The following is a 13,840-nucleotide window of genomic DNA, read 5'->3' as shown; positions in this document are numbered from 1 at the left end:
ACTTTTAAAACAAATTTGTTTTAAATATTTCGATACGAACCTTTTCCGGATGTTTATTTTTCATGAAATGTTTTTTAAACTAATATTAAGAATATATATTAAGAATAAGAACACCCAACTACCTGAGCAAAAATAAATAAGAATACAAGAAGGAACGCTATAGTCGACGCCATCGACCATCAAATACCCGTTACTCAGCTAAGGGGATTGCGAGGAAAAACAAGATTTTGCAAGCAGCAATGCGAAAGGTCCAAAAGATTGCAAATTTATTTGCTTATGCTAAATGATAATGAAAACAAAAATCTTCAAAAATGTAGGCGCCAGACAGGTTTTAGCCTTATAGCCGTTTGTGGGTGGCAGTCGCTGAAGTAAACTTGCGCTGCACAAAATCGTAACATTCTAGCTTTTATAGTTTTCGAGATCTCTGCGTTCAAACGGACGTACAGGCAGACGGACATGGCCAGATCGACTAATCTAGTATACCTCTTTACGCTACGAGTGTCGGGTATAATACAAATTTTTAGGCAATAAATGTGGAAAGGCACCCAAAATAAAATTATTAAGAAATTAAGTTTCAAAATTTATTACATGGATAGAAGATTTAACATTAACATTATATTAAGTAGGTTTTAGCGAAATCAAGGTCATGGTTGGTTATATTTATTTGTATAACACAACGATTGAGGATTTCAACACACTGCACTCACTTGGGAGTGAACCTCTGACATCTTGGGATTTGCCAATTTCGACAGATTGGTCAGATTGGTCACCCTCCAGTGCACTATGGGGGATTTGTACACTTCTTGTGGCATTAGTTAATAACTTTAAAACGAAGCAACATTTAACTGTTTTGTTTCTTGAATCAAGTATATAAAATTTAAATGAATTAAAGTAGTAGTCCCTCCATTTTGTGAAGAAAAAAGACCAAACCTAACTTTAAAAAATATTGGCGTTTTTTATTTCGCATTGTTTAAGTGATTTAAAAATTTTAAATTTTATTACTAATATTCTAACAAAAATACTAAAATCCTGTATATTAACGTTTAGAAAGTGAAATAATGTTGTAAAATAATTTTTAAATTATTTGTTAAAAAATGGCCAAATTCCACATAGTGCAGTGTGAGCTGAGATGGCCTCATCGTCCAGCATCGGATTTTAATAAATGAGGTGCACAATAATTCGAGCCCTAGTCCTGAGAAGGACTCCTGATAACTGCCTGATAACTTTCGACTGACGAGGGTATGTGGTCGAAACACAGCCCGATCCTGTTACGATCAAGCGACAGCTAAGCTTTTGGGGCAGTGTGGTAAGAATGGTATGGGACCGAGAAAAAAAATCTTCATAATCATCGTATTTTTTGTGGGAAAATTCAGCAAACGTTTATTTTCTTTTTTGTTTTATTTGCACAAAGTGCGTACGAACGTACGATCTAGACCCCTGGAAATGCCCATATTCTATCCACTTTTTAGGCATGATAAATTTATTCTCGTTCTGTTGGAAAGGGAGAGGAGTCCTTCTCAGGACTAGGGCTCGAATATGCCGACGTAACATACCGCAGTTAAAATGAATTATTGTGCACTTATTTTATTAAAATCCGATGCTGGACGATGAGGCCTTTTCAAAATAAGCAAGGGAGATCGCTTTTGTCCAGTGCCTTGACTATCATATACCCGTACCTCAATTAAAACAATTTTTTACACGCCTATATTAAAAAAATTACCAAAGTAAAATTTACACTAAAATAAAGTAAAATAAAAACAAATCTTCAAAAATGTTTATTTTTTTAAAGTGGGCGTGTCACTTGACTGAAGCAAGCATAGGCTATGACGCTAGAAGAATCTATTTATCAAGTATTAAATCTATACCTTTTAAAATGTGGGCGTAAGTGCAACTGTTTCCGATATCAAGTACTGGCTTCACCTAACGATAAAATCTTTTGTTAAAGCTTTTTAATGAATGGTACGATTTAATTTTTGATAGGTAGGTACTGATAAAAAAAATCGAATTATAGTTTTAACGTTGGCGCCAATTAGATTTTAGCGTTATGGCCGATTGTGGGCGTTAGAGTGTAAGATCATGTAAGTTGTCTCAAACAGCTTGATAACAACTAAAAAATGGATAAATTTTATAGGAAATTTCTAAACCTGTGTATCTTTATACCTGTTATTCGTAAATAAAAAGGGTGTACTAGATTCGTCGGAAAGTGTGTAACAGGAAGAATGAAGCGTTTCCGACCCCACAAAGTAAATATATTCTTGATCAGAATCACTAGCCGAGACGATCTAGACATGTATGAACGCTGAGTTCTCGGATTCTCACTTTTCTTTGCTTCAGCAGGGTGCCACTCTAACACCAGCAAACGACTATAACACTAAAACCCGTTTAGCGCGCACATTTTTTAATACTTTGCAAAAATTGAAATGAGAGTTTGTTCCTATTATCATTCCTATTATATTGAAATCGGACCAAATAATAAAAAGTTATCACCAAATAATAATTTATATTTTGCAACCCAATCAAGATTTCCCACCGCATGCGATAAATAGACTGCTTTTACTAATAGCGACGTTAGGGGCGCTATAGGCTAGCTGGAGCTGTAGGCCAAGTGGCGCTACAGAAAGGAAGAAAGCTATAGTTGAGTGCCTCAACTATCAGATAATCGTTACTCAGCTAAAAGGCGCGTCATGTGGGCTTCAGACAGGTTTTAGCGTAGGCGTGGTAAATTTTTTTAGGTCGTTCGATGGGTATTGACGAAACCAATACATACGAGTATCTGTTTAATTATTTATTTAGGCATCAAAACTGGGCGGCATGTGCGCCAGAAATCGGGAGGTATTGACAAAATAAATATATTTAAGTTAAAACTTTTATTATAACATTGTGGGTGCCACTGATTTTTTTTGGCAGTTTGTGGGTGCTATACTTGGCGTGGCATCCTGATGAAATTTCTAGAATCTATATGCCTAACTTAAACTGTATCATAATTTTCGAGGCGGCTGCGTTCATACGAACGATTTTGGGCGGTTTGATTTCATGTAAAATTTTTTTCTAGCATTAAAACTGTTGGAGCCTTAGTTTTGGGCGGCTTGAAGGCGTTAGAGCGAGCGTGGCAACTTGCTGTATGCTTATTCCCAAAAGTTCTAGCCTTTATAGTTTCCGAGATCACAGCATTCATGCGGAAGGACAGACAGACGGGCATGGCTATATCGGCTCGGCTACTGTTCTTGATCAAAAGCATTTATACTTTATGGGGTCGGTTACATAGTTTCCAAGTAAAAAGTGACAAGGGTTTTTTTTACAAGTGTATACTAGCTATATTTTTTGAACTTTTGGTTAAAATCTAAGATTGTTGTGAGTTAAGACGATGGCTTGCATTAAAACAGGCTAGCTTATGCTAGACGAGGATGATAAACCTACGTATATATAAATTAATGTATCTGGGATACTTTCTTAACTACATAATATATGTATGTATTCATGTTTTCTAATGTTTTCGTACTAAACGCGTATACCCTTATAACTAAAGTGTTTTAAATATTTTAGGCATCCAGATAAAATTCAAAATGATGGCGCTTCCGAAAAGTTTATAAAAATTAAATTAGCTTATGAGCTCTTAAGTGACACGGATCGACGACAAATTTTCGACCGCCATGGGATAACGGATGAAGGCTCCCATTACCTACAAAAAAAATATGATTATAGTGGATATAATCGATTTTCATTAGATCAAGAAGAGGATACTTTCGGAAAACGATTTGTTATTGACCAAAACATTGTATTGTACCATAAATTATCTGTGACAGCTAACTACTTTGAGAAGACTATTTTATCAAATGGGGCCAAAAAAGTGCACCTTGTCATGTTTTACAACGATTGGTGTTTTAAGTGCACTCGAATTGTCAGCGCCTTCAAAAGGATAATTGATGTACTCGAACCGTTAGGTATTTATATATTAAAAACATTATTTTAAAAGTGTTTATTTAGCTAACCATTTGTTTAAGGTATAAACTTTGCTACAGTTAATGCCGTACACGAAGAGTCGACGTTTCGAAAAACTGGTGCAGTTGAAGTCCCACAACTAGTTCTTATTTTGGAAAGCCGGTTTTTTCTTTATCGGGATCACACCCTTACACCACAAAAAGTAATTGGTAAGTTTATATAAAACAACCTGTTTTGAAAATATATAAAATTATAAATATATATCCCAATAATTTATAAAAACTAGATATGTACATTGTACAAACATTCTGTTTATTCTGTTATAGTCACGCCAATATGTTTAAATCGTATTAGTAAATAAGTTTTGTTTTTTTTCTTTTGAGATCTAACTCTCTGTTTATCTTTCCATAACGGACTAATAAATTTATAAGTTTAAGTTTCTTTACTTATGATTGCATAAAATTAGTAGCAAGCATTGCTCTACGATAAAGATAAGATAAGATTAAGCAATATTAATCTACTCTGATAGGAAGGTAGCCTTACGTTTTAATCCCAGTTTAAGCTACGAAGGGCAAAAAGAAGAAATTTTTTTTGTACCGACCGGTCGTTTGGCGTATTTTGAAGGGAGTAACTAATAAAAGTAGGAGTACCCCTATAAAAAGTCATAACGTTGCATTTAAGGCAGTTCAAATTTAAAAGGTTGAACTCACACCATCCCTGAAAACAATCAATATCTGACTGTAAGTTGAAACCCGACGCTAAATCATTGTATGATAAACAAAGCTTAACATCATTAGCATACATACACGAGAACGTGTTATGATAGAGGGAAAATCGTTAATAAACAAAGTAAACAGCAAAGGGCCCAAATGACTACCCAAAGGCACTCCAGATGTCACGTAGATCAATTTTGAAGCAGCGTTTTTGAATATAACCCTCTGAGTCCTACCTACCAAATAACTTGAAATCCAAATTAATAGATTACATGGAAACCCAAGCTGACTTAATTTAATTAATTTAATTTGAATAAGAAGAGAGTGGTTGACAGAGTCAAAGGCCTTACAAAAATCTGTATATGTAGGGTATTACAAATTAAAATGTTTACTTCGGGTATAGTTAAGTAAATTAAAGAAACAAAGGTTTTTTATTTAAACTTCACGACTTTTGCACTCTGTGGATAACACGACTTCCTCTGACAAAATATCCACATCAACTGACTTGCTTAAATTTATAAGGCGTAATTTCTATTGAAAGAGGGTGATGGATATAGATCTCTTTAATGAAAAGGAATAGGAACTGTTTTGCGTTTTTGGCCGATGAAATATGCTATGAGGTTGTGGAACTCTGAACAGTGTGTCCCCATATGAAATTAAATAGGCTGCTGTAAATCCCTCAATATATCCATATCCCACAATCGGCTATCCTGAATCTTCATTCGCCCCTGAATGAACCCCATTGTTTCATATATTCGGCTGCTGTCGTAGTAATATTTGGTCCCTCCTTCTTTCTTTACTTCATAGCGCCCGTGATTAAGTCTTTTAGTTACTTTATATGGGCCGAAGAATTTTGGACGGAGTTTCATTCCAGTTCCATATTGTGTTCTTTTTATGGCAACCAATTCACCTACAGCATATTCAGTTTCTACCTTCCTTTTTTCGTTAAACTCCTTCTGTTTTCTTGCTGGACTTTCTCTATATTTTGCTAAGCTTTCTTTCGTATCTCATCACGTTCGTCATTTAGTTCTTCTATTTCTAAGTTTTCAAAAAGTTTCAAGAATTCGTCGTCCCTCTTTCTCATATTCAATCCGGTCAAGATTTGGAACAGACTGTACTTAGTTGTTTGAGGTGGAGTGTTGTTAATTATCTGCTAAACTCTATCTACGTGACGATACCAATTCAGAGGGTTTTCCTGGCACATTTTGCTGAGCATCGGGATGACAATTTTGTGAATTCTTTTCACTTGGCCGTTACCTCTGGGTGCGCCTGTGGTGATGTGTAGAAGCTGGATTCCTTCACGGTTGCAGTACTCGTTAAGTAGTCCTGAAGTAAATGCGGTGCCCCTGTCAGTAACTATCATATGCGGCGAGGATTGCCAAAAACTGCTGCTTGCTTTTCCAGTTTTTCTTAGACTTCTTCGGTTCCAGTCGACTTTGTGGAATCTGTAATAATAAAGCATGTCTATCGGCTTAATGCATCCACGTGCCTCATCTTGGTTACAGCCCTGTGTTCTACCTTAAATTCAAACTCTTGCAGGGCCATGGCCCATCTGGCAACTCTTGGTGGTAGGTCATCCTTCTTGATCGTTGCAATCGGTAACCACGGTAAAAAGCTTACCACGGTAAACTCGCCATTTTTTCAACGCATTTACGATTGCTAAAACCTCGAGCTCGTAGGAACTGTACTTTTCTTCACAACCGTTTGTCTTCCTGCTCATGAACTCTATAGGATGGAACTGCTGATCCTCCGAGTCTCTCTGCATTAAAACGCCTCCAAAGCCATACTTGCTATCGGATCGAACAGTTTGAGTACTGGTGCTGACACTAGTAGCTGTTTCAAGAGGTTAAACAAAAGTAATCCTTGATCTGTCAACGTGAGATTTCAGTCATCCTTTTTGTTGCTTTTCATCCGAAGAAGGTCGCTTAAAGGTTTTGCTGTGAGGGCGTAGTCTTTAATGAAGCGCCGCATATATGACGTCAGACCCAAGTACCGCTGCAAAGCTTGTCTGCTTTGAAGAATTGGAAAATTGACGACTGCTTTAATCTTCTCGTTGATGGGTGCTATAGTTCCGTTCTCAATTGTGTAGCCTAAGAAATGTATCTTGCTCTTGAGAAATTGTGCTTTTTCCCATTTGATTCGTAATCCAGCCCTCGAAGCTACGCTCAATAACTCCTCCAACGCCTTCAGACCTTCATATTCGTTCTTACTTGGCACGATTATATCGTCCATGTAGACAACGATCCTTTGCGCTTGAATGAGTTCCCTCAACGTAGCCCTGACATATCGGCAAAAAGAGCAGGAGAATTGGAGATACCAAACGGTAGATGAGTAAATTCGTACTGAACGTTATGCGTCACGAACGCTGTGAACTTCCTGGATTCTTCGTCAATCGGCACATGAAAGAATCCGTTCATCATGTCCAGGGTGGTGAATATTTTTGAGCCCTGCAACCTGTCGAGAACATCTTCTTGATTTTTTGATTGAGTCGACGATAGTCGCAACAAAATCGTCTGGATCCGTCCTTTTTAGCTACCAGGACCACAGGCGAAGCATACTCTGAGGAGCTGGGTACAATAATTCCCTCTGCCAACCATTCCTGCACTTGCTTCTCTATGAAACACTTATTCTCGTAGGAAGTGCGTCTTGGGCGTTGATATACAGGAATGTCGTCTTTCAAAACGATTCTCATGCTTACTGGAGACTCTATCGATTTTATTGGCTTGGACTCTGAAACAAGCTGATGTACCTTTAACTTTTGGCTGTCGTCTAGGTGAGATAAATTAATTTTATCAAGGACAGAACTTTCCTCGACTATCTCCGTGACACACATTCCATTAAATTTAAATGCAAAGTCTCTCTCTTTTGCCCTGAACTCGACGCCGTTGGAACTGAAAATAACGTCGACTGATTGTAGCACATCGTTTCCCACGATCGCAGCGTACTCGAGTTCATTCTGATAGCGATATGGAAAGTTACTGAGAAGCATACGCCATATGCTTCAAGATCGACGTCGAAGCATCCTACGGTCACAAGTTCGACCTTGCTGATACCTCTCAGGTGCTTAACTTTTGACTTTAGCTTCAAGCCGTCAAAACTTTGGAAAATGTCCTCTCTCATTAAACACAAGTCACATCCCGAATCAATCATTGCTATGAATGTCACTCCCTCAGCTTTCATCTTTTTGTAAATGAGTCCCTTCGCAGCTTTCTCCTCCAGCACGTTTGCAAGCTCTTTCTTAATGGAAATAGTTGCTTTATTCTCATCGCAATTTTTAGAAATGTGTCCTTTCTTGTTACACTTGTAACATTTTACTTCGCCCTTGCAATCCGTAGCAATATGGCCTTCGCTGTTACACTTGAAGTATTTTCTTAAAAAATTGCTCTGAGTCTGTTTACCTGTCGATTCCCTGTTAAAATCGTCTTTAGAATTTCCCTTACCCTTCATCTTTTCGTAAATGAATACTTCGTCTTTAAGATCCCTAATGGATTTCGCTCGATACAACCCGGCCTTGTTGACCTTGCTATCTGGGACGCCATCTACGAAGTACGATACTAGACTTTCCTCATCAAGATTTATCGGTTTGCTGATCTCCATTAAGCTATAGGGATATTCGATGCATGTCTCTTTTGGTTGTTTTTGCCTTTGGCGCAAAATCTTGTGTATCTCAGCTGAACATAGTTTTTTACCGAATTCTTCCTTCAACGCGTTTTTCAGCTCAATCCAACCCTTAACTCCACTTGTACTTTTAATATAAAGTTTGGCTGCTCCAATCAATGAATTTCTGCAAATTATTTCAACCCACGGTAACTGCAACGTCATCGAATTCAGACAGCCAGTGATTGACGTCTTCTTGTTCGGAGCCTGAAAATGATGAAACACTGTCCTGAATATCGCGTAACGTATATCTCGAGCTACTGGTTGAATCGCTTCTTGGTAATTGGAAGAACCACTTACACTCACACCATCCTCATCAATATCGCCGTCCACATCGTCAGGCACAACTAATCCGTAATGATCGAACAACCGATCCTGTAAAGCTCCTTTTCTGCCAGCTGTATTCAAACCTAGTTCGGATAACTTTGACTTTAGAAGAGGCACTGTCATAGCGAGGATCGTTCTAGCATCCATGGTAATGCGTTTAAGCCGTTTACAAACAGTTTTACAAATCAATATTAAAATATTTTGATACAAAGTAATAGTTTAATAAAGTTAAAATATTCGTGTAATCAAAAAAGTTTAAATCAAATTAAATATGTGGAATCGCCTCAGTCGCTCACCACCCCCAATTGAATTTTTCTGTTTTCTTCAACTGCTTGAATTTTGCCAATTCCAGTCCACTCAGCTACTCCAGCTCGTACTTTTCTACAATGTCGACATACCGCACTGCTTGATCGTCTCGGCCACTTTTTTTGAAATTGCGTCGTTTGCAAGTTCTTGCAGCTTCTCTTTTCGCCACAGGGAAACTTTTGTTGTAGCAAAAGTAGCAAGTGGCCACTCCGTTGCTGTATGTCGTCCTTCTCTTCTCTCGCCAATAACACCCTCGCCTTCGTCGCAAGGATCACCTCTCGTTGTCCTCCTCTTACAGGTAATTGATACCTTCGTTTTCACCTGCGACCGTGTCGTCAAAATTCGATCACAGGCACTGCATCAAATTGTCGTCGAAATTTTTTTTTTCGTCGTGTTTCTTCTTTATTTCTTTTTTTCTATTCTGCATACATTATTTCGTTGCGGGTTTGAGCGCGTTAGTTTTGTGGGCACGCACACAATCAAGTTTTGTACAATTTTCGGCACTCTTTTGTGGTCTTCGTAATCGTTCAAACTCCTCTAACACACAAATCTGCTAGTCGATTTATTTCACTGTTTAGATTTTTCTCGGCTTTAATTGTTTCTATACAGGTACCTTCCCCGCTTTTAACTGTTTTTTTTTCAGCTCTTACTTCGTTCTTTGTCGCGGCAGTTTTTTGATGTGTTAACGCACAGGTTTTTCTTTGTTCTTTTACTTGATCCCGGACGAGCCCCCAATAATTTGTAGGGTATTACAAATTAGAATGTTTATTTCGGGTATAGTTAAGTAAATTAAAGAAACAAAGGGTTTTTATTTAAACTCCATGACTTTCGCACTCTATGGATGACACGACTTCCTCTGACAAAATATCCACACCAACTGACTAACTTTAATTTATAAGGCGTAATGAAAGAGGGTGATGGATATAGATCTCTTTGCTGAAAAGGGATAGGAACTGATTTGCGTTTTTGGCCGGTGAAATATGCTATGAGGTTGTGGAACTCTGAACAGTGTGTCCCCATATGAAATTAAATAGGCTGCTGTAAATCCGTCAATGTATCCATATCCCACATATATATAACGTCAGTCTGCAATTTGTTCTTAAATTCATTTATTACAAATATTGTAGATGACAATTCAAGAAGGTTGGTGGTGGTCGATCTTCGCTTAACAAAACCATGACACGGTGATAATACGTTCAAGAGCTTTAGGAATTGCCGACAATTTAGAAATACCTCTTTAATTCTGGGCATCCGCCCTCGCACCCTTTTTGTGAAGTGAAGTGAAAAAAGAGTCCTTCCAGATAGTATGAAAAACTGATGATGAAATAGACAAATTAAAAAGTTTAAAAATCGGTTTACAAACGGTTGACGCACAAAACTTAAGCACAAAGCAATTAAATCAGCAATTTCAGAATCCGTCGATGCCTCCATTGAGTTAAAACGTAGCGACGAAGGGAATGCCGATGACTTACGCTTGGCGTTAACAAATATGTAAAACTGCTTCGGATCATTTGAAAATTCAAATTTACATCGACTTAAATACAAAGAATAGCAATGACTATTGAGAACATTAAAATTCTATCGAGCCACCACATATATTTCGAAAAGTTTGTTTTAAGGTTTTTAAGTCTTTGAAGCGCATTGGTAAACCAAGGAGGCCTATCAGGAACTTATTCATTTAATAGTATTTAACACTATATAGAATAATTCAGTGGCACTTTCAATATCCATAGAATTGTACAAGTCTGTCCAATTATATTGAGAAATCTTATCGTTAAGTTTATTATAGTCACATTTTCGAAAACATCTCATTTTAGTTGGAGAAACTTAAGGAGAGAGGGTATCAACAGAGGGGAGGCAGATTGTCAATTCCATTATTGGATGATATCGGTCTTCTGGTACAACAAGAGCGTCAGTTCTAGATATCGTGACTTCAGACGGATCTGAAACAAACACAAGATATAATGAATTCCGTATAAAGCTTACTTGCTGTAACGTTAATTCTAAAAGGACAACTACAAAATCATGGACGGATAAGGGTATAGCGGCAAGTGAGTCAGTAGGAGGAGACCAAGAAATATCAGGGAGATAAAAGTCACTCAAAACAATCAAAAGGTCTCTGTTAGAAAGAAGGAATAGAACAGATTTTATCGCAGACAGATGGTGCACAAAAATTGTTAAATTAGAGCCAGGTGGAATATAGGAACATAATAACAACAAGAAAGAACGGCTAGTGAACCTGATCAAGAATATATATACTTTATGGGGTCGGAAACGCTTCCTTCTGCCTGTTACATACTTTCCGACGAATCTAGTATACCCTTTTACTCTACGAGTAACGGGTATTACAAGAGGAATCGCTATAGTCGGTGGCCTCGACTATTAGATACCCGTTACTTAGCTTAAGGAGTGCGAGAGGGATGGAGGTATGTTTACTGCTGCGGTACTTTAACGCGGAAGAGCACGTCCGATGGCTTAGGATGTCGAGAGTGAACTGAGATCGTATTAAATTCAATCAATTTAATTCAATGCCCGTAGATCGGAAGAACATAATCAACAACAAATAAAGACTTTTTATTGTGTTTAATCATTAATCAAACCCTGCCTCGGCAGAAAAATTAACTTGTGAGTATTTTTTGTGCAATCGTTTTTCAACATAATGTGTTTCGATAGATTATTAATAAAAAGAGTAAACAGCAAAGGGCCCATCCAATCAAACAAAACAAAGTAAGTGGTTTACATAGTCAAAAACACTACAACAGAAAACAAGAAAGAACTCGACTACAGCGGAGTGCCTCAAATACCAGATACCCGTTACTTTGCTAAGGGAAGTGCGAGGGACATGGAGATATTCAAGCAGTAATGCGACTGGTTTTAAAACCGATCGTTGGTCAATCCCATTTAGAGAAATAAACAATTTTTGTATACTACGCGTAACAATTTTAAGTGGGCGCTTCATTAGTACATATGGTACGATGTAAGTCAAAAATTTAATTTTTAAAAAAATTACTATAGAAGTATTGCGTTTCAGTTATTATTTATTGTATTGATACCAAAGGTGTTGCAGCTTCGTTAATCCTTTGGATTTTGGGAACTAATAAAAAAAAGAACAAAAAACTGCTCCACAACAAAACCTATTTTGGAATTAAAATGACTCCTATGGTTTAGTTTTACATTTTGACTTGCATTTACAAGATGTTCCTTTCTGCTTAAAAAATTGTATAATTTTGGTCAGAAACTGTGATCCTATAAACTTTTCTTACGGGGTTCCACAGAAATCGGCAGCACTGAAGTGGTCAGACATTTTTATTAAAGCTTATGAGAAAGCTATCCCCATTCAGAGCGGCGCGGTTTCTGTGGCCCCCGATAATCTGCGTTTCTAAGCGCATACTACCTTATCTAAAATGAAAATTTTTTATAACATTTTATTCTTTGAAGATATATTCATATGCACATTCTTTTCTTATTTTACATTCTTGCAGCTATGTTTATTACATGTAAACGCGATGACGATAATATTTTCCATGTTCTCCCTTTTAACACTTTCCTCAACATTATTTTAAATTAAAAAAAAAATATGAAAACGCTATAGTCGAGTGTCTCGATAAATAGACTTTACTCAGCTTTAAAATTGAATTTAATTTACGTAAGATAATCGCTTGAAAACACTTGAAACAATTCCAGAAAATAGTCGAATTTTATTGCCTTCTAGTGCCTTTTAGCACTGCCTATACGATGCGGGTCAGTGTGGGGAGAGAAAAGAGCGGGCGAACAGTCAGACAGGCATTCAGAATGACAGAAAATACCGTTGTAGAAGAGAACATGATTTAATTATTTTCTGTTAGTTTTTCATTAGTTATCCGATCGTTCCTATGGGAGATCTGATATATTAAAACCATGACTTTCCGAAGAGTAGAAGTGAATATTAAAATAATGATATTTCCAAGAGTATAAGTTAATATGTCAATAAACACCAAAGATTTAATTTTCTTACATTTTTAAAAAAATAATTTTTTTAAGGTCCATTCCGGTTTGTGCCGACTTATACACTAACTGCCACAGAAATACGACTTTTAAGAAGGCTTCATCCCGATACCTTTAAAACTGAGAGAATAGTTTCCGTAGAAATGGACAGAAAGAAAGACATGCGAACAGACGCTATAGTCCAGTACCTCGACTATCAGATACCCGTTACTCAGCTAAAGGGACCAACGGAAAATGTAGATATGCAAGCAGTAAAGCGAGATTGAATTGCGCCACCTACCCGCGATCTCAATATATGGTTATGTGGGCGGTAGACAGACTTAAGCGTTATGGGCGTTAGAGTGGGCGTGGCAAGCTTTTTTTGAATCAGTCGATAGGTATTAACAAGACTAATACATTTCAGTTAAAATTTGTTATCTAGCATACAAAATGTGGGCACCACAGATTTGGGCGTTAAGGTGGGCGTTGCATCTTTGCGTAACAAACTTGCACTGCGTACACGGCTACGGAATCTAAATCTGAAATCCCAATTCTCTAACTTCTATAGTTTCTGAGATATTCGCCTTCATAATTACGATTTTTTGGAGTTTGTGGGCGGTTTGTGGGCGTTAAAGTAGGCGTGGCACATTGCTGAATCAAACTTGCGCTTCGTAAGAAGCTTAATAATCCGCATGCCAAATCTCAATAGCCTAGCTCTTATAGTTTCCGAGATCTAAGCGTTCATCCGGACGGACGGACAGACGGACATGGCTAAATCGACTCGGCTAGTGATCATGGTTAAGAATATATATACTTTATACTTTCGACGAATCTAGTATACACTTTTACTTTACGAGTAACGGGTATAAAAAGTTAGTTTCGTCAAAATGTAATGTCTTTCCCAAAGATCAACTCGGCAAGTGATCCTGATCAAG

The 13,840-nt window shown here is 37.4% G+C and overlaps 1 protein-coding gene across 9 annotated transcripts in view; it reads left to right on the top strand.

Annotated features, from left to right (window-relative positions):
• The window catches only part of l(3)80Fg (dnaJ homolog subfamily C member 16 l(3)80Fg), a 554,754-nt gene that overhangs the window by 163,251 nt on the left and 377,663 nt on the right, over positions 1–13,840 (top strand). For 8 of the 9 annotated variants that reach the window (XM_065868464.2, XM_036822415.3, XM_036822413.3 and 5 more), the window contains 2 exons: positions 3,544–3,941; positions 4,002–4,148. In XM_065868464.2, coding sequence (XP_065724536.1) covers positions 3,544–3,941; positions 4,002–4,148 — 545 coding nt within the window. Of the gene's footprint in view, positions 1–3,543; positions 3,942–4,001; positions 4,149–13,840 lie in introns of those variants that run through there. The other variant, XM_036822416.2, reaches the window with a different exon arrangement.

Source organism: Drosophila suzukii, chromosome 3 (assembly GCF_043229965.1).
Source record: "Drosophila suzukii chromosome 3, CBGP_Dsuzu_IsoJpt1.0, whole genome shotgun sequence".
NCBI lineage: Eukaryota > Metazoa > Arthropoda > Insecta > Diptera > Drosophilidae > Drosophila > Drosophila suzukii.
The sequence above is the reverse complement of the archived record's forward strand: the minus strand, read 5'-3'. Positions and strand labels throughout refer to the sequence as shown.